This window comes from Passer domesticus, chromosome 14 (assembly GCF_036417665.1).
Source record: "Passer domesticus isolate bPasDom1 chromosome 14, bPasDom1.hap1, whole genome shotgun sequence".
Taxonomy (NCBI): Eukaryota; Metazoa; Chordata; class Aves; order Passeriformes; family Passeridae; genus Passer; species Passer domesticus.
In genome coordinates, this window is record NC_087487.1 from 3375227 (window position 1) to 3394747 (window position 19521).

The 19521-nt window shown below is 59.8% G+C and overlaps 3 protein-coding genes across 7 annotated transcripts; 2 read left to right on the top strand and 1 right to left on the bottom strand.

The window, feature by feature from the left end:
- The first annotated feature begins 817 nt into the window (after nt 1-817).
- Nucleotides 818-12487, top strand: SNX1 (sorting nexin 1). The gene is made up of 15 exons (XM_064388637.1): nt 818-975; nt 3673-3775; nt 4618-4754; nt 5268-5334; nt 6394-6437; nt 7324-7465; nt 7933-8011; nt 8267-8342; nt 9014-9127; nt 9254-9347; nt 10252-10457; nt 11044-11187; nt 11561-11641; nt 11903-11974; nt 12076-12487. Exons 1-15 carry the CDS (start codon nt 853-855, stop codon nt 12124-12126), a joined length of 1533 nt encoding a protein of 510 aa, XP_064244707.1. The 5' UTR covers nt 818-852; the 3' UTR covers nt 12127-12487.
- Nucleotides 12488-12603: 116 nt separating this feature from the next.
- On the top strand, nt 12604-17608 carry SNX22 (sorting nexin 22). Of its 5 annotated transcripts, none has more exons than XM_064388641.1 (6): nt 12611-13057; nt 16254-16337; nt 16424-16528; nt 16635-16729; nt 16868-16944; nt 17062-17608. In XM_064388641.1, exons 1-6 carry the CDS (start codon nt 12917-12919, stop codon nt 17193-17195), a joined length of 636 nt encoding a protein of 211 aa, XP_064244711.1. In that variant the 5' UTR covers nt 12611-12916; the 3' UTR covers nt 17196-17608. The 5 variants fall into 5 exon arrangements, with proteins under 5 accessions (XP_064244708.1, XP_064244711.1, XP_064244712.1 ...); XM_064388642.1 differs by having other exon boundaries at nt 16871-16944; XM_064388638.1 differs by having other exon boundaries at nt 12604-13057; nt 16868-17608.
- On the bottom strand, nt 17604-19521 carry PPIB (peptidylprolyl isomerase B). Its single transcript, XM_064388643.1, has 5 exons — nt 19323-19521; nt 18816-18929; nt 18601-18694; nt 18030-18214; nt 17604-17934 (listed from the first exon to the last, which is right to left on the bottom strand). Exons 1-5 carry the CDS (start codon nt 19476-19478, stop codon nt 17812-17814), a joined length of 672 nt encoding a protein of 223 aa, XP_064244713.1. The 5' UTR covers nt 19479-19521; the 3' UTR covers nt 17604-17811.

The window sequence follows — 19521 nt, forward strand, 5'->3', positions numbered from 1 at the left end:
TGACATTGTCAGGGTCTGGAACTTATCCTGGAACAGCTTGGGGGTGAATACGGCTCATCCTGGGACATCTTCAAGGTCTGTGGCTCATCCTGCAAGATCTGGAGTGTTATAGAGCTCCTTCTGGAGCGTCCTGGATTTTGTATGGGGCTGGTGCTGGGACACCTCTGGGTTACGTGGCTCATGCTGGGCCATCTTCACGGCCAGGGCTCACCCTGCGGTGTTTGGGGTGCGGGAAGGGGCTGAGCCCGCAGTGTCCCTGGGCTGTCCGGGGCACGGGGCTCGCTGTCCGGGGCACGGGGCTCGCTGTCCGGGGCACGGGGCTCGCTGTCGGGGGGCACGGGGCTCGCTGTCGGGGGGCACGGGGCTCGCTGTCGGGGGGCACGGGGCTCGCTGTCCGGGGCACAGGGCTCGCTGTCCGGGGCACGGGGCTCGCTGTCCGGGTCACAGGGCTCGCTGTCCGGGGCACGGGGCTCGCTGTCCCGGGCACGGGGCTCTCTGTCCGGGGCACGGGGCTCGCTGTCCGGGGCACGGGGCTCGCTGTCCGGGCACAGCGCTCGCTGTCGCGGTGCCGCTCCCTCAGCTGAGGGACACGGCGCCCGGAGCGCCCCACTCCTGCCGCCGGGGGGGGCCGCGCTCCTCCACCCGCCACAATGGTACGGCCGCCACCCCCGTCTCCATGGCGACGACGCGGCGCCTGCCAGCGGCGGCGCTGATTTGCTGCCGCTGGCGGCGGGGGCGGGGCGGGCAGCGGCACTGCCCAATCAGCATCCCGCGCGCAGCCGAGGCCCCGCCCCGCGGGCTGAGGCGTGGCGGGCGCTTCCGGCGGGGCGGGCGCGGGCGGAAGCGGCGGCGATGGCGTCGGGCGGCTCCCGCTCGCCCTCCCCGGCCGAGCGCCGCCCGCCGCCCTTCCCCGAGCACCGCGGCCTGGGCGCCCCCGACAGCGACTCGGAGGGCGAGGACATCTTCACCGGCAGCGTGAGTGCGGCCGCGGGCGGGGCCGGGCCCGTGTGCGAGGAGCTGCCCGGGGCGTCCTCCCGGCCGGTGAAAATAGTGCGGAACGCCCCGGGTGAAGGGGACGGTACCTCTGGTGCCGTGTCCCTGCAGGGCAGCCGGGCCCGGCGGGGCTGAGGCGTTGAGCAGGGGCTGGTCCCGGCTGGGCCTCGCCGTTCCCGCAGGATTCTGCCCGAGCCGGGCTGGGGGAGCTGGGAGCAGCCTGCTCTGCTGGAAGGTGCTGCTGGTGGTGGGCTTCAGGGTGCCTGGCAGCCACAGCTCAGCCTCCTCGCTTCCCTGTGAGGGAGCTGGAGCCCGTCTGCCTTGCCCCAGCCCTGTCCAGAGCGTGCTGCCACGGTACCTGCAGCCTGAGATAGGTGAGGGGACAGGAGGCACCAGTGTCCCCTCTCACTGGGGCTCCGTGCTGGCTGCAGGAGGGTTTTGGGGGCTTTGGTGGTGCTTGTTCAGCACAAATCCGTGCTGCAGGTGGAGGTGGGAAGGGTGTCAGCAGCTCTCCTGGTTGCCAGCAGTCTCCTGTGCAGCCAGGGCAGGTTGCTGAAGGCTGCTGGCATTGACTCCTGCTGGCGTTTCCCAGGTTTGCTCCAGGCAGTGACCAGCAGCCAGGAGGGGAGGTAAAACTGACTGGTGCTTTCCCAAGCTGCATCCCAGTCAGCTGAATTTCCCCAGTCTGGTCCTTGGGATCAGCATCTCCATGGAGCAAGGCTCTCAGCTAGAGGGGCCACAGAAGCCCTTCCTGGAGGCTGGAATGCTGTGGGGTTGGTTCCCTGAGCCCTGGGAGCCTCTGCCCACCTCACCCAGACTTTTTCCAGCCTGCCAGGTGCAGCTGGAGGTGCAGGAGGAGCTGGTGCCTGTGGCAGGAAGTTCTCCAGGAAGATTCTGCAGTTTCCCAGCCCGGGGAGGCCTCGGGCAGGAGATTGTGGCCATGAGCAAACAAACCTGCTGGGAATGGCCTGGCCAAGCTGCTCCTGCTGCACAAAGCCAGAGCTGCCTGTGCCCTGCTGCTGGTGCAGCTCCTGCCTGCTGGCTGTGAGCTCTGCCTGTGCTTTGCAGCAGGGAAAAGGGAGATCTGGGGGGATGTGGGCAGGTTGTGACCCCTGCTCTGGGCAGGGCAGCAGCTGGGCTGTGTGTTTGCAAAGCTGGCAAAGTCCAGCCCTGGGCCGTGCAGGAGGAAGGTGCTGGCAGTGGTCTGGAACCTCCCAGGAGCTTTCTTTGGTGAAGAACTGCAGGGTGTAGGAGGTGGTGTGATGCTTTGTGGCCCCCCAGGAGGGGTGAGCACTGGGTGCTGTGGGATTTCATGGGAATCACACGTGCTGGAAGGGGAGGCTGGTGAGCCACAGCAGCTTATCAGGTGTTTGGCTTTGTTGTGGAAGGCACTGTTGTAACTATCACAGGCCTGTTGTTGTGACCTGCTGGCTTTGCTTGTCTGTGCCCTTGAACGTCAGGAAAACACTGCCTGGGAAGCAGGGGAGGCAGATCTGCCTGGCTGGGGAGGCTCAGCAGGGCTTGGGCCAGAGCTCAGCAGAGCCAGAGCTGGACCTCAGCTGTCCATGGCTCCTTCTAGGGATGCCTCCAAGGACCAGCCCTTCCCAAACAGGTTCTGTTTCCCTGGGTGAGGGCCAGGCTGGCACAGGGGCAGCTCTGCCCCCGTGTGTGCTGTTGGGGGTGCTGAATCCAGCCCCAGAGATGGCTGCTGTCCTGTTTGGGCTGGTCTAACAAGGCCACGGCTGCTCTGTAGCAGCAGATGGAGAAGTAGGAGCAGGGTGGGGTGCTTTCATGTCTGAGGAACTAAAGGAACTGAGGAACTAAATTTAAAGCAAGCTGGGAAGCAGTTGCAGTAAAAACCACTTTGTCCATGCACTGTGGGCTTCCTCATGAGCCTGAATATTTCCTGGGGTCACAGAGGAGCTGTGTGAGCCCTTTCCTCACAGGTCACCACTGGTACCAGCCCTCTCGTTGGCTTGGACACCAGTCTGAAGGACCCTGGGGGATGTTTGGCATGGAGGTCTCTGCTCCCCTCTCCCCATCACTAACACACATGGCTCGTGCCTTTAACTGCTGTGATCCAAGCTAGAGCAGGCCCTCCTCTAGGAAAACTCCTAAAATACAGCAGCTAAAACAATCAAGTGTTTTGATGGCTGTTTTGTTTTTACCACCCAAAGACACGAGCCCACCTTAAAGAAAAGCTGCTCAGCAGGGCTTCACTCCTTCAGGAGTGATCCATGGCACTGCCCTGCTGGAGAGAGTGCCAAGGAGCTGCTGGTTTGGAGTGTCTGATAGAGCTCCATTTACTGCCCTCAAAGACCTGCTCTGTTCTCTGCTGGGACCTACAGAATGGCACTTGCTGTCCCTTCTTCCTTGGGACATCTGCCTGCAGGATGAGGGGTGGTTTGGGATCTGTAACAGGAATGCTGGAGCAGCTCTGTCTTCTGCTGGGGAGGACTGGTTGGCATAAAAGCTCTCAGGTGGGCTGTGCCCTTGTCCCCAAGCCTGCTGCCAGCAGCCAGGATGGTCCTTGCTGGGTGGAAACTGGCTCCAGAGTTTGGTGTGGTGCTTGTTGTCCTTCACAGTGTCAGCAAGGGTGGTGGACAAGCAAGGTGACGTGTTTTTTCCTCCATCCCTCAGTGTAAATGACCTGTCTTTGACCTTTTAATCCTCTCACAGAGCAACTCCCCGGCCCTGAAAGAAGAGCCTCCTCTCCCTGTGAGCAACTCCTCCAAAGAGAACGGAGTTCATGTGGAGCAGGATGATCAGGACCTGTTTGCAGGTGAGTCTGTGTGTGCTGGGCCTCTCTCAGCCCCAGGCCTGGAGTGATAGTCCTAAAATGCCCATAACCAAAAGCAGATCATAGTCCTTACCTCAAACACATGCTTGGGTCCACCTGCTCTGGGGTTGTGTTCAGGAAGGTTGGAGCAGCCCCTGGCAGGTCTCTGGGATAATCCTGCCACAGCAGTGACTGCCTGGGAGCTGAAGAGGATTAAAATGAGGGTTGCTTTTGTTGCCTGAAGCCCTGAGGTGGTGTCTCCTCAGAGTTAAAGGGTTTTCCTTCTCCACCCTCTCCTGACTTCAGGCCAGTGGAGGAAACATCTCCAGTAGAGAGCTGGCTGTTCCCAAGGAACAGGAAACACAACCCCCTCAGCAGGGGAGAATGAGGAGGGCCAGGCATTCCCCAGCCCTGGCACGATGGGCTGAGAGTCACTTCTGGGTACTTCTGCCAAGAGGTGGAAGTTTCTACACCTCCAGGTGGAGAGGTGGCCTGGGAAGGAGCCTTGCTGCCAGGTGAAATCTGCCTTGGCTTTAGCTGCTGCAGGGTGCAGCTCCCATGCACACAGCAGGGAGCTGATCAGGGAGAGGTGATGCCTGGCTCCTTCTGCAATTGGAAGTTCATTGGATTAACATGATGCTGCCCAGCAGGGTTGATGAAATGCTCTTACTGCAGTGAAGATGCTTTGTTGTGCTGCTCCCAGTGCTTACAGGTGTTCTCCCCATGGATTTCTTTGCTAATTAAGGCTGTTGCTACTTCATGGATCCCACGAATCTGAGATTATTGCAGTTGCCTTTCCAGAAACCCCAAGAGAGAGGCTGACCCTTGCAAACTTCTTTTGACAGATGCCACTGTGGAGCTGTCCCTTGATAACACTCAGAACAACCAGAAGAAGGAGGTGGCCAAGCCATCCAGCCCTTTGCCCCCCTCATTAGATGTAGCAGCAAGTTCTTCTAGAAACCTTTCAAAGAGCTGTGAGGAGGTGAGAATTCCAAACTGTCCTGCAGGTTTCAAACTGTCTTTGGCAGGAGCCTCTCTGTGTGCTCAGTTGTAAACGTGAATCTCAAATGATGTAATTAATATGCAATTGCCTTATTGAATGCCCTGATTTGTATCTTGGGCCATCAGTCTGAGCCTGATACCACTGGAGAGGGGCTCAGTGGTGGCATTCCTGCTCCTGTGGAGGCCCAGGTTCCTTGCAGAGCTATCACAGTGATGGACCTGGTCCTGAGGGCCCAAGCTGTGAATTGGAGCTCTGCAGTTTCTTCTTGGGGCTGAGCAGTTTGTGCCTCAGTGGGGTAGGAATGACAAACCCGGTTTGGGATCCTTGCCTGGGCATGACAAGGAGCCTGTTCAGGCTTTATGGAGCAGTCCTGGCCACAGTGAGGTGCTGGAGGTGCCCTGCAGGGGGACAAGCTCACCACAGTGCTCTGGGGTGGGTAGAACCTTGCTTTCCTGGCTTTGATTGCTGTCCCTCTGTGCTCTCTCCGAACAGCTGGAGGAGGAGGAGCAGGAGGACAAATTTGACCTGACTGTGGGCGTGAGTGACCCAGAGAAAGTTGGTGAGTTACAGTCCTGCATGGGGGAAGGCTGGGGGAGCCAGGCTGGGCCCTGCAGCTCCTGCCTCTGGGCTGTCTCTAAGCACAAACCTGAGCCTGGAGTAACATTTCCAAGGCTTCCTCTGGCATCTTAAAGAAATGATGCTGTACAAAACCCAGAATAAGCAAAGCAGAGGCAGGTTCTAGAAAGCCCAGAGCCAGGTTTTTGGTTTTCTTGGTGCTTGGCACTGTGGTGACCAACTTGGCATGACCTCCAGGCAGCACTGCCCTGTGTGGGGCTGGCATGGGGTAAGCAAAATTCCCCTAACCTGAAACTGAGTGCATTGTTGTATGCTCTGGCACATTCCCTGGAAGCTGGGCTTGCCAGGGAACCAACTCTGGCTTCAAAATGAGAAGCAAGAGGGTTTCTGTCTATTGAAAGAGGGGTCAGAGTGCCATGACCAGCCACGTGGAAGTTCCTGGGGTGCAGAAAACCCAAGGTGACATCTGATCCCAGCCAGCAGAGCAGCCCCACGAGTGGCAGCTTGTTCCCACTCCATGGCTTGTGATCTCTGAGCTGGGAGGTGTAAATAGATGTATCTTAAGGGCAGCAGTGGAGCTCAGAGGATGCCCTGCAGATGAACTGCCAGGTGAACAAGGGGATTTCTGTGTGAGCTGGAGCAAACTGCCTGTGGTGTTCCAGGATCCAGCCCCATCCAGCCCGACTTGCATGCTGTGAATAGACTGTTTCATGTGCCCCACAGCCCCCGAATTGTTGGGGTCTGAGCAGATGTGTGGAGCCAGCCCAGAGGCTGCTGGCACAACAAGTGCCCAATTGTCAGCGCTGGCTCCCGTAGGAAGTGTGGGGAGGCAGAAGCAGGTTGGGAAGTGGCTGCTGGGCAGGAGGCCAGGGCCAGGCAGCAGGAAGCTGCCTCTGGCTTTGCAGGAAGATGCAGGGCTCCATCAGACCCGAAATCAGGATCACTGAGGCAGGAAAAGGCCAGGAGCCTTGTGCTTTGTGCTCAGGGAATAGTGGAAAATGCTGATGTTGTGATCCCAACACCTCGTTTCTGTTTTCCTTAGGGGATGGAATGAATGCCTACGTAGCCTACAAAGTGTCAACACAGGTATGTCCAACCCCTCTGTGTCTTATTTTCCATTATTTTTCCATGCTTAAAGGCAGCTGGACTGTGTGTCCTTAGCCAAGCCAGCAGTGACCTAAATAAACAGGAGGCCTGAATGCCTGGTTCTGTGGATTCAGGAGTTATAATCCACAAAGGATGAGCCTAGCAGAGGAATGGGGTTGGAATCTGTTTGAAAGGAGACTGGCTTTATTATCACAGCCTCTTTGCAGCCTTGCCTGAGAGGGATGCTCAGCATTGGAGGGAGCAGGAATGACATCTGTTGGGAGAGTCCCTGAGCCTGGGGCTGCTGCTGCAGGTCCTGTGCCAGTGGCAGCATCAGACTGAGCTGCCCTGAGCTCAGCACTCTCTGCAGAGCTGCTGCTGTAGTTGCATTCACATCAGGACCTATTCCCCTCAGTTTCCATGAGAAATGCAGCTGCTGCAATGCTTTGGAATCCTGCTCTGAGCTCTGGAAAGTTGCTGCTGCTGGGCTACAGGCAGCCTGTGGTCTGAAGAAGAGACAAGAGGATTTGTTATCCTTAATTCCTGCTCTGCAAACTCAGTCCAAAGCACTGGTGGGCCCTGCAGTCTTTAGGTGTGTCCCTGTTCCTGTGTGGAGCAGGGATGATGGGATTAGGCAGTAGGCAGGGCTTACTAAGCAGCCAATGGCTGCAGGAGCAGCTGTTTGTTGTTTAATGCCATTAATTCTGCTGCTGGCTCCTGGGAGAACCCAGCTGGGAGAGAAAATGTGGAAAACCTGGGCCAGAACTGGCTCTGTTCACTGCTCACATCTTGCAGAGCTGCTACTGTCCCATTGACCCCAGAGATGCCAGCAGGCAGGGCCAGGCTGTCCTGGGGGAGTGTGACCCGAGTGCCATCTCCTCCCCAGACCAGCATGCCGATGTTCAGGAGCAAGCAGTTCTCAGTGAAAAGGAGGTTCAGTGACTTCCTGGGGCTCTATGACAAGCTGTCGGAGAAGCACGCCCAGAACGGGTTCATCGTCCCTCCGCCGCCCGAGAAGAGCCTCATCGGTGAGTCAGGAGCTGCTCAGAGCCTCTGCTGGCCCTCCACAGCTGCCCTGAGCCCTTCTGGTGTGAGCTCTGTGCCCAAGGATTGGCCTGCAGCAGTCTCAGCTGGCTGGGAAGCTGCAGAGTAGACAAGGAAAAGCATCTGGGTTCTGTGGCACAGACAAAGCTCTGGCTCCATACTTGGAGCTCAGGACTTAAATCCTTGATGGAGTTCACAGATGAACTGCTTGGTGAAGAGTACAACCTCTGTGGTGTCACTGAATTGCTGTTCACTTGAGTTCACCCCATTGCTTTGCCTCTTTCCTGCATGTCAGTTCCTTGGGTATTAGCAGATTTCAAATTCCCAAAGTCTAACTCCTGTTGTAAGATTCCTCTCCTCCACTGTCACCCTGATAGTCTGTAATAAACCACTTTACCTCGTGTGTAGAGTTTAGAGCAGCTCATTAATCACATCTTCCCCTCTGTGTTAGGCATGACCAAAGTGAAAGTTGGGAAAGAAGATTCCTCCTCTGCAGAGTTCCTAGAAAAACGTCGGGCTGCTCTAGAGAGGTATGGCCCCATCAGCTGTCCCTGAACCCAGTGAGGGACCTCAGAGAGCTCTGGTCTTTGTGGTGGCACCACCAAATTCCCCAGGGAGATAGGAGAACTTGTGGGTGAATTAGAACAGTTGTTGGCTCTGATTTCCAGACCTCCAGCTGCTGTTCTGGAGTAAATACCAAGCTGTGTCACTGCGTTGGACAGATTTAAAATCAAAAGCTGGATTTGCTACAGCCAAAGTAACTGCTGGAGTTGTTCCTCCCACAGGTACCTACGGAGGGTGGTCAGCCACCCAACCATGCTGCAGGACCCGGACGTCAGGGAGTTCTTGGAGAAGGAGGAGGTCAGTGGGGTGGAGTAAGGAATCCTGAAGTGCTGAAGGAAGTGGTTCTTGAGCAGTTAATGAGGCAGGATTCCCCAAACCTCACTGGGACGTGGCAGAGCCCTGTTAGGGTGGGAGCTGGTGTTGGCACCAGGTGCCACCAAAGCTGCTGAACCATCCCCTCAGCTGGACATGAGGGAAAAAATAAACAAAAGGCTTGTGGGTTGAGGTGAGGGCAGGGAGAGATCACTCAGCAGTCACCTCATGGGTAAAACAGAATCATGGAATGGCTTGGGCTGGAAGGGACTTTAAAAACCCCATCTCATTCCACCCTGTGCCATGGGCAGGAGCACCTGTTGCTGTCCCAGGTGGCTCCAAGCCTCATCTGCTGGCCTTGGACACTTCCAGGGCTGGGGGAGCCACGGCTTCTCTGGGAAACCTGTGCCAGAGCCTCATCACCCTCACAGCTAAGAGTTTTTTCCCTGTCCCTGTCCTCTGGCAGTGGAAACTCATTTCCTCTTGTCCTGTCACTCCAGGCCTTGTTCAGACTCCCTCTCCAGCTCTCCTGAAGCCCCTTTAGGCACTCAGTGGGGCTCTGAGCTCTCCCCAGAGCCTTCTCCTCTCCAGGTGAACACCCCCAGCTCTCCCAGCCTGGCTCCTATGGCAAAGCAAACTTTTCCATTCCTTTCCAGCTCCCAAGAGCAGTAGGAACCCAGACCTTGAGCGGAGCAGGAATAATGAAGATGTTCAACAAAGCCACGGATGCAGTCAGTAAAATGACCATCAAGATGAACGAGTCTGACATCGTAAGTGCCAGGGCACTTTTGGCTGTCCCTGTCCTCAGTCCAGAGCTGTGTGCTCTTCCCAGCTCCAGCTCTGGGTGCAGGGAAAGCCCCCGCTGTGGGGATCAGCTCTGCACCTTCCCGTTGCAGTGGTTTGAGGAGAAGCTGCAGGAGGTGGAGTGCGAGGACCAGCGGCTGCGGAAGCTGCACGCCGTGGTGGAGACGCTGGTGAACCACCGCAAAGGTGACCCAGGGACACGTGGGCTGACAGTCACAGCCTGGGCCTGCCTGCAGGCCTCGCCAGGCCCACGTGTCCCAGGGACACTTCAGGGAGCTGGGACAGTGCTGTAAAGGCCTCTCTGTCCCTTCCTCCTGGGAGACAGGTGTAAAATGGTCACCCCAGTTCTTCTGTGCAGCTCCACAAGCTTGGGATGGCAGTGTGGGAGGGAACCTGTGTCCTGTGGGATCATAGAATCCCAGGATGGCTTGGGGGCTACAGGAACCTTGAAGTCCGTCTTGTTCCACCCTGTCCTGCCATGGGCAGGGACACCTTGCACTATCCCAGCCTGCTCCAAGCCCTGTCCAACCTGGCCTTGGAAACTGATAGGGATAACCACAGTTTGTCTGAGCAGCCTGTGCCAGGGCCTCATTTCCCTCACAGGGAAGAATTCCTTCCCATCTATCCCTGCCCTCTGGCAGTGGGAAGCCATTTCCCCTTGTCCTGTCCCTCCATCCCTTGTCCCCAGTCCCTCTCCAGCTTTCCTGGGGCCCCTCCAGGCACTGGAAGGGGCTCTGAGCTCTCCCTGGAGCCTTCTCTTCTTCAGGCTGATCAACCCTCATTCCCTCAGCCTGTCCTCATGGGCCAGAAAGCTGCTGTAGCAAACCTGAGCAGGGCTGACCTCTGGGAGTGGGGATCTTTTCCTTCCTCTGCATTTTTCACTGACTTCTGCAAAGCTGTGCCTGTCCTTCCGCTCAGCTGCTTCCCTTTTCCTCATGGCTGGAAGCTGCTAGCTCTGCCTGAGCCAGGGCTGGCTCTTCCAGCTGGTATCTCCTGGAGCTGTGGAAAGGCAGCTCCAAGGGCTGAACCCTCTGCTGGGGAGCTCCTGGTGCAGGCAGGCCCATCTCCTGACCCTCATCCCCTTCCCCAGAGCTGGCACTGAACACAGCCCAGTTTGCCAAGAGCCTGGCCATGCTGGGAAGCTCAGAGGACAACACGGCCCTGTCCCGGGCGTTGTCCCAGCTGGCTGAGGTGGAGGAGAAGATTGAGCAGCTGCACCATGAACAGGCTAACAACGACTTCTTCCTCCTGGCCGAGCTCCTGGGGGACTACATCCGCCTGCTCTCGGTTGTGAGGGTAAGGATTCCTTCACTCCTGCTCCTCGTACCCATCCTGGGCTTGGGGATGCCAGGAGGTCTTCCAAAGTCAAGCACAGGACATGCAGGGCATGGCCTCTTCAGGCAGAGGGAAAGCTTGCTGGTTGTCCAGGTGTGCACTGGTTAGGGTGGAAGATGGTTGTAGGGGAGGCCTGGCTGTGCTGCTGTTCTCCAGAGGGGATGTGGAGCAAGTTCATGGCTTGTGGGTGACCCCAGCCCTTCCAGAGGTGAAGGCTGAAGCTGTGAGCTGGTAACCTGTGGTGCAGGTGGTGAAAACTGACCTGCCACGTGCCTGCTGTGGCAGGGCCTGAGTGCTCCTCAACTTGGGCATCAAGTCCACACAGCCCACCTGGTGCACTGGGAAGAAGCAATCCCCTGGGAGTAGCAAGTCCAGCAGGCTGGCCCCTTCCTGCCCCAAAGGCCAGAACACCATATCCTTGGTCCACTGGTCCATACAGGAGCTGTGGATGCTCCAGAGCAGGACCCAGTCTGTGTTCTGGCTCAGCTTTGGTCCAGGACCTCCTGTGTCCCCTTGTCAGGAGACCTCTACCCCTCCTTCCCTCCAGGGAGCCTTTGACCAGCGCATGAAGACCTGGCAGCGCTGGCAGGATGCCCAGACCATGCTCCAGAAGAAGAGGGAGATGGAGGCCAGGCTGCTGTGGGCAAACAAACCTGACAAGCTGCAGCAGGCCAAGGATGAGATCTCGGAGGTAGGGGACAGAGCGTGGGGTCTGTGCTCTGTTCCTGCCCCCCATGCTCCAGTGGGGAAGGACCTTGTGGGCTGGGGAAGGACCTTGTGGGCTGGGGAAGGAGTCTGCTGGGCTGGGGAAGGACCTCCTGAGCTGGGGGGCCCCTCCTGAGCAGGAGGGACGGGTGTCTGTGGCCAAGCTGCCCCAGGGGCTAAGCCAGCCTTGAGTGGGGCTGCTCGTGCTCCTGCCTCCTGTGACCTCCCTGCCAGGGTGGTGACAAGGACCGAGCTGTGCTCCAGCAGCACCTCTCCCATGCACAGTCGTGGCTCCAGCCCCCATGGAGGGGGCAGGAGCTCCTTGTCCTGTCCCCACGCTGCCCTTGCTGTCTCTGCAGTGGGAGTCCCGGGTGACGCAGTACGAGAGGGACTTTGAGCGGATTTCTGCTGTCATCCGCAAGGAGGTGATACGGTTTGAGGTAGGTTTGGGACAGCCCTGGGCTCCTGCCCCTCCTCCTGCCACAGCAGCATCCCTGCATCCCAACACGTGTGAGCTGGGGTGGGCTTCCCACAGGGAATCTTAAACTGAAGCAGTGTGGGCAGAGATCCTCTGTGTCCCATGTCCTGGTCTCCTCACGGGGCCCCAGGAGGAACAGGAGAATCCTGGTGGTTTCTCCTTCCCCCTCCCAGGCTCTGGAGGGTTTTGGTGGTTGGTCCAGCCTCATGCCCATCTCTTGCAGAAGGAGAAATCTAGGGACTTCAGAAACCACGTCACGAAATACCTGGAGACGTTGTTGAACTCCCAGCAGCAGGTCAGTGGTCCCTGATGTGGTTTTAGGTCCAAGGTCAGGCCATGCTTGTGAATCTCTCTCCACCCTCAAGGCTCCTGACTCTCTCCCTCTCCTCCCTGCAGCTGGTGAAGTACTGGGAAGCGTTCCTGCCTGAAGCCAAGGCCATTTCTTAATTGGACTGAGCAAACAAACCTGAATTTTGCCTTTTTTTTTTTTTTTTTATATACACTGTACCTCCTCTTCTTTTCCACGTGAGCGACCCCTCGTTCCACATGCTGGAGCTGGCAGAGGTGTCACCCCCAGAAGAACAGCTTGCGAGCCAGTAACTCTTCTAACTGTATATTTTTCATTTAGCAACATATATTTTCTTACTGAAGAGAAACTAGTTTCCTGCTTCCAGACCAGACCCGCAGCCAGGGGGTTAATGAGTTCTGGCAAATATCTATTTTTCAGGCTGGGTTTTAAGGCTCTAATGAATTATCTTTCTCCTGCAGTGCCATTAAAGTTCTGTAATAAAACTTCTATCAGGGCAAACAGGCTCTGGGTGTTGAGGGTGGCAGTGGGGAGGGTGACGGTGCCGAGGGCAGCAGCGGAGCCTCCCCCGTGTTGTGACGGGACCGGGGTGACCTTGGACGCTGCTCTGGCCACCTGTCCCCGCTCTCGATTAGGCTTTGGCTCTGTGCCTTTCCTCCCGTGGGAGCCGTTTTTAGGATCTGAGCAATCCCACAGCGCTGGGACTGGCATTCCCCAGAGCTCCGTGGGGCTCTGGTGCTCCGGGGGGGAGACCTGCCCCTTCCCCCCTTCCCAGCCTCGCGTGTGCGTTTTATCAAAACCGATACCCGCTCGAAAAGAGAAAAGGCAGCTCGGGCGGACTTCCCTCTTTCCTTTCCCCTTATCCTTATAAAGCGGCTCCGCGGCGGCTCCGCCGAGCGGCTCCGGGCTCATCCCGGGGCCGTGACCGCCATGGGCTCCCGGGGCGGTCCCGGCCCGCTCCCGCTCCCGGCGCCGCTCCCGGCGCGTCCCGCCGCGCCCCGGGCCGTGATCGCCGTCTGCATCCCCGCGGCGGAGCCCCCGGCGGCGGGCAGCGCCGAGCGGCCGCACACGGTGAGGGACGGGCCCGGGAGGGCGTGAGGGGTGAGGGGGAACTGCCCTTCTGCCCCGGGAACTCGAGGTCGCCGCTTGTCCCCAAGTGTCCCCCGCCTTTCCCCAGGGGTCCCTGCCTTCCCCCGGGGTCCCTGCTCTGGGGGGTCCCAGCTGCCCCAGGACTCGAGGCCCCCAGGTTCCCTGTGGGGTGTCACCCTGTGCTCTCGGCGGGATTTGTCTCCCTCTGCCCCTGGAGTCTTCCAGGTGCCCTGGGAGTGGAGGTCGTGCGTGTCCCTGAGCCGTCCCTGCCGGTGGCAGACACGGACCCTGTGCCTTGAAAGGGGCCCTGGCTGCTCTTGGGGCTGTGTCTGCTCTTGGGGTGTCTCTGCCCCGGGTGTTCGGGATCCCGCCTGCCGCAGTCCCCGGAGCCTGCGGGGCTCGGAGGTTTCTCTGCCCAGGGCTCTCTCCCTGCCCGGCGCTGCTTCCACCCTAACCCAGGGCTGGGGGGCTCTCATGTCCCACCTCCGCCGTGTCCCGTTTGTCCCCAGCACTGCCCTCTGCCCGCGGTGTCCCGGGATCCTGACCCGGGGGCTCCAGGCGGGGATCCCCACAGGGGTCGCTGCCCATGGGGACCCTTTGCCCTTGAGGGAGGGGATGGGGGACATGAGATTATTGAGGCCTGTCCCTGGAGGGTCCCAGCTGGGGGGAGCACAGACCCTTTACCTGTGAAAGGGGGAGAGGTCCCTGTAGCCCCCATGGCTGGGGGTTCCTTCCTTCCCCGGGCTGCCCCACCTGCCCTGGGACTGGAGGTCCCCTCGTTCCCCCAGGCGACCCTGAAGTGTCCCAGCCTCAAGGGTTGGAGGTCCTCAAGTACCCCTGGGTGGTGCCCACCTGCCCCGGGGTCTGTGCCTGCCCTGGGTCCCTGCCGGGGGCACCTTCTGCCCTGGAAGTCGGGAGTGTGTCTGTCCCTCAGCCCCCTCTCGCCCCGGGGGTGCAGGTCCTGCCTTGTCCCCATGGGTCCCCACATCCCAGGGGTGTCCAACTTGCCCCAGGGGTTGGAGGCTCTTCCTGCCTGCCCCGGGGTCCTGTTCTGGGGTTCTTGTGGCTCCTGCAGGTCCCCACCTGCCCGGGAGGGTGTCTCCATGTGCGTCAGGGACTGAGGGTCCTCAGGTGTAACTGGGGAGCCCCACTTGTCCCCGGGGTAGCCCAGGGGCCGCCCTCTGGGGCTGTTCCTCTACCCTGGGAGTCCCCTCTGACCCCAGAGGGTTCCAGGGTCCCTGTCTATCCCTGGGTACCCCCATCGGCCCCAGGGATGTGTGTCCCACATCTGCCCTGGGGCTGGGATGTCCCCAAGTGTCCCCCCTCCCCGCAGTGTCCCCAAATGCCCAGGAGTGGCCGTCCCTGCCTTCGTCCAGAGGATCCCTGCTGGGGCGAGAGGGACAGGCAGTGATCCTGTGCCCCTGGAAGGGGTGGGAAGGGGCAGCACTGGCCAGGGTGTCTCCTCTGTTCCCATGGGGTCCCTGTCATATCCGTGTGCACCCAGGATGGGGATGTGTCCTTCCCCCTGGGGTGCAGGATCTAAGTGGCCCTGCGGGGTCCCCTTGTCAGACTCTACACCTGGGATGGCAAGGATGCAATGTCCCCTGGCACTGGGGTGGGTCCCTGTTTGTCTCTGGGTGCCCCCTCTGCCCTGGGTGTGAGGGTGCCTGCTTGCCCTGGATGGTGGAGGGTGTGGGGGTCTTAATGTGCCCACCAGGGTGTCCCTACATGCTCCAAGTTCTTGGGGGACTCCCAGCATCCCTGACCTCCTCACAGGGTCCCAACTCTCCAGTGAGTGAGGAGGCAGGAGGAGAGAGGGGCAGAGGAGACTCTGTGCCCTGAGGAGAGGTCCCCAGCTGTCCTCATGGCTCCCTTTCTGGGAAGGGGGACACAAAGCCCTTGAAGGGGAGGGGATGGGGGTCCCTGGCCCAGGGGTGCTGGGCAGAGGTCCCCACAGGATTCCTTCCTGAGGTGGGTCTGTGGTGGGTCCTCTGCCCTTCTGCCTTGCCTGGGGGGTCCCCTGTGGGATGGAGATGCCTGTCTGTCTGCAGGGGCCCACCCTTGAAAGCAGGGCTGTCCCTGACCTGGGGGATCCCCACTGGCCCTGGGGAGTGGAATGGGGGGGACCCCTGGCTGTGTGGGGAGAGAAGGGCTTCTCCTGTCTTCCCCAGGAGGGTGGAGATCCATGACCATCCCTAGGTAGGGGGGCTTACCTGCCCTGGGGAAAAAGGGTTGTCTACCTCTGTCCCATTGGTTTGAGGTCCCCAAGTGTCCCTTCCTGGTCTCCCTGCACACCCCAAGCTCTTGGGGTCCCTGCCAGCCCCAGGGTCCCAACTGGGGGGCTTTGGTGGGGGTTGGGATGTCACACCTCGCTGTGCTCCCCTTGGGAGGGGAGAATTGTGTCCCATCTGCTTTGGGGGTCCTGTGGTGCCCCACTGGCCATGGGGGTGTTGGGGGTCTGCCCTGGAGATTGGGGGTCTCTGTCTGTCCTAGAGAGGTGGGGGTGGAGTGTCCCAAGTGCTCTCCACAGGTGTGTGAGTTAGCAGCTCCCACCTCCTCTGGGAGGCTGATGAGTGTGGTGAGGGTGATGAGGATGGTGAGGGTGATAAGGATGGTAAGGTGTTGCGGTGAATGCTCCAAGTGTGGGGACACGAGGCTTGACTCCATTTTTCTCTGAAGGCTGATCTATTATGTTATATATTATATTAAAATACTACATTAAAACTATACTAAAGGAACAGAGAGAGAGGAAGGATCAGAAGGCTACAAAGAACAAGAATAAAATAGAATAGAATGCATAACAAAATCCTGTGACTGCTCACAGCCTCGGCACAGGTGGCTGTTATTGGTCACTAATTGAAAACAATCAACATGGACCAATGGAAGATGCACCTGTGGCATTCCCCAGCAGCACACAGTTATTATTTACATTTCTTTCCTGAGGCTCTCAGCTCCTCAGGATGGGAAAAATCCTAGGAAAGGATTTTCCATAAAATATCATGGCTGCAGTAAGGGTGCTGAGGCTGGGGCTGGTTAGAGTGGTGAGAATGATGAGGGATGGTGAAGAGGATGAGGCTGGAGCTGGTGAGGATGATGAGGGATGGTGAGGGTGATGAGGACAGAAGGAGGATGGTGAGGCTGGGGCCGATGGGGAGCACTCGCTGTCTGTCCCCTGCAGGTGTTCCGGGTGGAGGTGCTGTGCAATGGCCGGCGGCACACGGTGACCAAGCGCTACAGTGAGTTCCAGGCACTGCACAAGCGGGTGAGACCCCCAGCTCTGCAGGAGGGCACAGGGGGGCTGCCCTCATCCTCTCTGCCCTGCCCTGATACCCCCACACCCTTCCTCAGATCAAGAAGACCTGCAAGGTCCCCGACTTCCCCCCACGCCATGTCCCCAACTGGATGCCCAAAGTGCTGGAGCAGCGCCGGCAGGGCCTGGAGCTCTACCTGCAGGTGAGGAGAGTATGGCAAGTTCAGGGTGGGTTTTTAGGGCTGAGGAACACATGGTGATGGGTTTGGGAGGGGTTTTTGGGGTGCTGACGCCCCTGGAGCATTGCAGGGCGTGCTGTACCACAACGAGGAGCTGCCCCAGGACATCCTGGACTTCCTGAAGGTGCGGCGGTGCCAGCAGAGCCCCAAGGCCAGCAGCCCCCCGTGAGTAGATGATTCTGCTGGCACCAGGGTTATCCCACATGGCACCGGGACTTTCCCCCTGCCCCGTGTTAGGCACCCTGAGTAGCTGGGGCTGGGATGGTGGGGACAGGCTGAGGAGTGATGTCCCCTTTTCCACAGCAGCACCAGGCTCCTGCCGTCCCAGCGCCCCATCGTCGGCTTCCGCTCGGATCCCTACGTGCGGCCACACGGCGCCGGTAAGGAGCAGGGCCTCCAAAACCTCCAAGAGCCTCTTCTGGGCCCTACAAAGGTACTTCTCCTTCAGCAGGGCCCAGGAGGGAACCAGCTGTTACAGCACCCCCATTTCCTCGCAGAGCTGCTCCCCAACACCGTCCTCAGCGGGGTCCTGCAGGGCCTCTACCTCCCCCTGAGCTGCGTCCCCGGCCTGGCAGCACCCCGAGCCTCTGGAATGATGAGTTCCACCCAGCACCCAGGGCTGCAGTGGTGAGAGGAAGGATCCTTGTGGGGAAACTCACTCCTCCCTGCTGGGAGAAGCCAAAGGGATGTTGGGAAGTGCTCTCTCACCACCATGAAAAGTGCCTTTGTTGGCAGAGCAGGAGCTCTGCCTCCCCCCCTGCTGTTTTGGGCTTGCAGTACGAGCCTTTGGATGCTGGATGGTGCTGGAAAACCTCTCTGCATCCAGGCTTTGGTGCAATAAATCTCCTGGATTTGACTGACTGGAAAAGCGCTGTGCTGTGGAATTCTGCAAAGCAAACCCAGGGCCAACTGTGGCACTGCTCCCAGCTGGATGAGATGATAGAAAAGGAAGGTTGGAAGGAGGGCTGGAAGGTTGAGGGGTGCATCTGGGTGAGGGATGCAGTGATCTTCACCCCTCGGAAGGCAGGAGACAGGCAGCTTTTTAAAAAACACATTGGTCACATTTATTGGTGCATGTGCTTCTTACAAAAGTGATGGAAGAGCAGCCTGTGCCCTGTCCCAGTGGCTGGAGGCAGCGGGGCGAGGGGCTGGGCACTGGGACCCAGCAGGACCCGGTGGTCCCAGGGCAGGGGAAGCCTGGCAGCCCCGTCCCCCAGCCCCTCCCAGCCCGGCAGGGCCTGGTCCCGTCACTCTTTGGCGATGGCAAACGGCTTCTCCACCTCGATGGTGCCACAGTCGACGATGGTGACGTCCTTGAGGGGCTTGTCCCGGCTGTCTGTCTTTGTGCCCTCCACCTTCCTCACCACGTCCTGGTGGGGCACAGTGTGAGAGCGGGACACGGGGCAGAGCCAGCTCAGCCAAGCCCTGCCCAGAGCACCACCCCCTTCCCTTTCCCCCTCCTCACCATTCCCTCCAGCACTTTGCCGAACACCACGTGCTTCCCGTCCAGCCACGGCGTCTTCACGGTGGTGATGAAGAACTGGGAGCCGTTGGTGTCCTTGCCAGCGTTGGCCATGCTCACCCAGCCTGGCCCGTAGTGCTTCAGCTTGAAGTTCTCGTCAGGGAAACGCTCCCCGTAGATGCTCTTTCCTAAAGGTGGGGACAAAAAGGCCGCAGTGGCTTCATGGAATGTGTCGGGGTAGGGGTGATGGTGCTGGTAGCTCCAGCATGAGGTGGGTGGGGGAATGAGCAATTCCAGGGCAGGGACTAGCACTGATGCCACAGGACACATGAGAGATGGGCTGCTGCAGGGAGCTGGGAGCACCCCAGGGGCTGGGCAGGGGTGTCACGCCAAGGGAGCGGAGCAGGAGGCTCCCAGCACCCCAGTCAGCCAGCACTCAGCTCTGCTCCGAGGCCACGGCTTGGTGAGCTCCATGCCCACCAAGCTCCAGCCCTGGTCTCAGGGACAGCCCTGCAGAGGCTGGAATTGTGGCTGCTGTCTCACTCCAAGACAGTGGCTTGGATTGCCAAGTTACCTCCGGTGCCGTCGCCGCGGGTGAAGTCTCCTCCCTGGATCATGAAGTCCTTGATCACACGGTGGAACTTGCTGCCCTTGAAGCCAAATCCTTTCTGGGGGTGTGGAGGGAGAACATGGAGTGAGGGAAGGGACAGACCAGAGCCCGCGGCCCCAGCGCTGCCCCAGGGCACCGAGCAGGGGCCGGCGAGGCCCAGGGTGCCACGGGCCCCTCACCTCTCCGGTGGCCAGGGCCATGAAGTTCTCCACCGTCTTGGGCACCGTCTTGCCGAAGAGCCCGATGACGACACGGCCGGCATCCTCCTCACCGATCCGCAGGTCGAAGAACACCTTGGGGATGGAGCAAGGTTAGGGGGGATCAGGGCAGCCAGACTCACCCTGGGCTCCCTTTTGCGCCAACCCACCCCCAAAGCCCAACTCACCACTTCCAACCAGGCCCAAAGCCTCACCCGGTGAGGCTGGTGCCCCACAGCCCCGGCTGCATCCCCCGGCAGCCTCAGCTGCATTCCCCAGCTGGATTCTTCAGCCCAGCCCTCGGGCTGGGCCCAGGCCCCAGACCCCCGCACTGACCCGCCCTGCTCACGGCTCACCCACCCTCCCTCAGTCCCAGCCCATCCATGGCCCCTCACCCCGGCTCCCCTCTCCAGGGCTCCCACACGGGCTCCCCCCGCTCGGAGTCTTTCCCCATCGCCCCCCGCCGGCCCCGCCTCGGCCCCTCCCGACCTTGGCGGTGACCTTGGGTCCCTTCTTGCGCTCGTCGGCGCGGGAGGCCGCGGGCAGCAGGAGCAGGAGGGCCGCGCCCAGCGCCGCCGCCGCCACCAGCACCTTCATCCTGCGCCGCTCGCAGCCCGGCCACAGCGCCCGCCGCGCCGCCGGCATCCGGCCACGCCCGCGCACCCCCGCCCGCGCCGCCGCTTGGTAC

Bases quoted from the DNA above. Each gene is read 5' to 3' on its own strand.
- SNX1 (XM_064388637.1), top strand. From the start codon at position 853: ATGGCGTCGGGCGGCTCCCGCTCGCCCTCCCCGGCCGAGCGCCGCCCG. The intron at 8,343-9,013 runs GTCAGTGGGGTG...ATTCCTTTCCAG, and splicing joins AGTTCTTGGAGAAGGAGGAG to CTCCCAAGAGCAGTAGGAAC. The intron at 10,458-11,043 runs GTAAGGATTCCT...CCTTCCCTCCAG, and splicing joins GCCTGCTCTCGGTTGTGAGG to GGAGCCTTTGACCAGCGCAT.
- PPIB (XM_064388643.1), bottom strand. From the start codon at position 19,478: ATGCCGGCGGCGCGGCGGGCGCTGTGGCCGGGCTGCGAGCGGCGCAGG. The intron at 18,930-19,322 runs GTCGGGAGGGGC...TCCATCCCCAAG, and splicing joins GACCCAAGGTCACCGCCAAG to GTGTTCTTCGACCTGCGGAT. The intron at 17,935-18,029 runs GTGAGGAGGGGG...GTGCCCCACCAG, and splicing joins GCAAAGTGCTGGAGGGAATG to GACGTGGTGAGGAAGGTGGA.
- SNX22 (XM_064388638.1), top strand. From the start codon at position 12,917: ATGGGCTCCCGGGGCGGTCCCGGCCCGCTCCCGCTCCCGGCGCCGCTC. The intron at 16,338-16,423 runs GTGAGACCCCCA...ACCCTTCCTCAG, and splicing joins TCCAGGCACTGCACAAGCGG to ATCAAGAAGACCTGCAAGGT. The intron at 16,730-16,867 runs GTGAGTAGATGA...CCTTTTCCACAG, and splicing joins CCCAAGGCCAGCAGCCCCCC to CAGCACCAGGCTCCTGCCGT.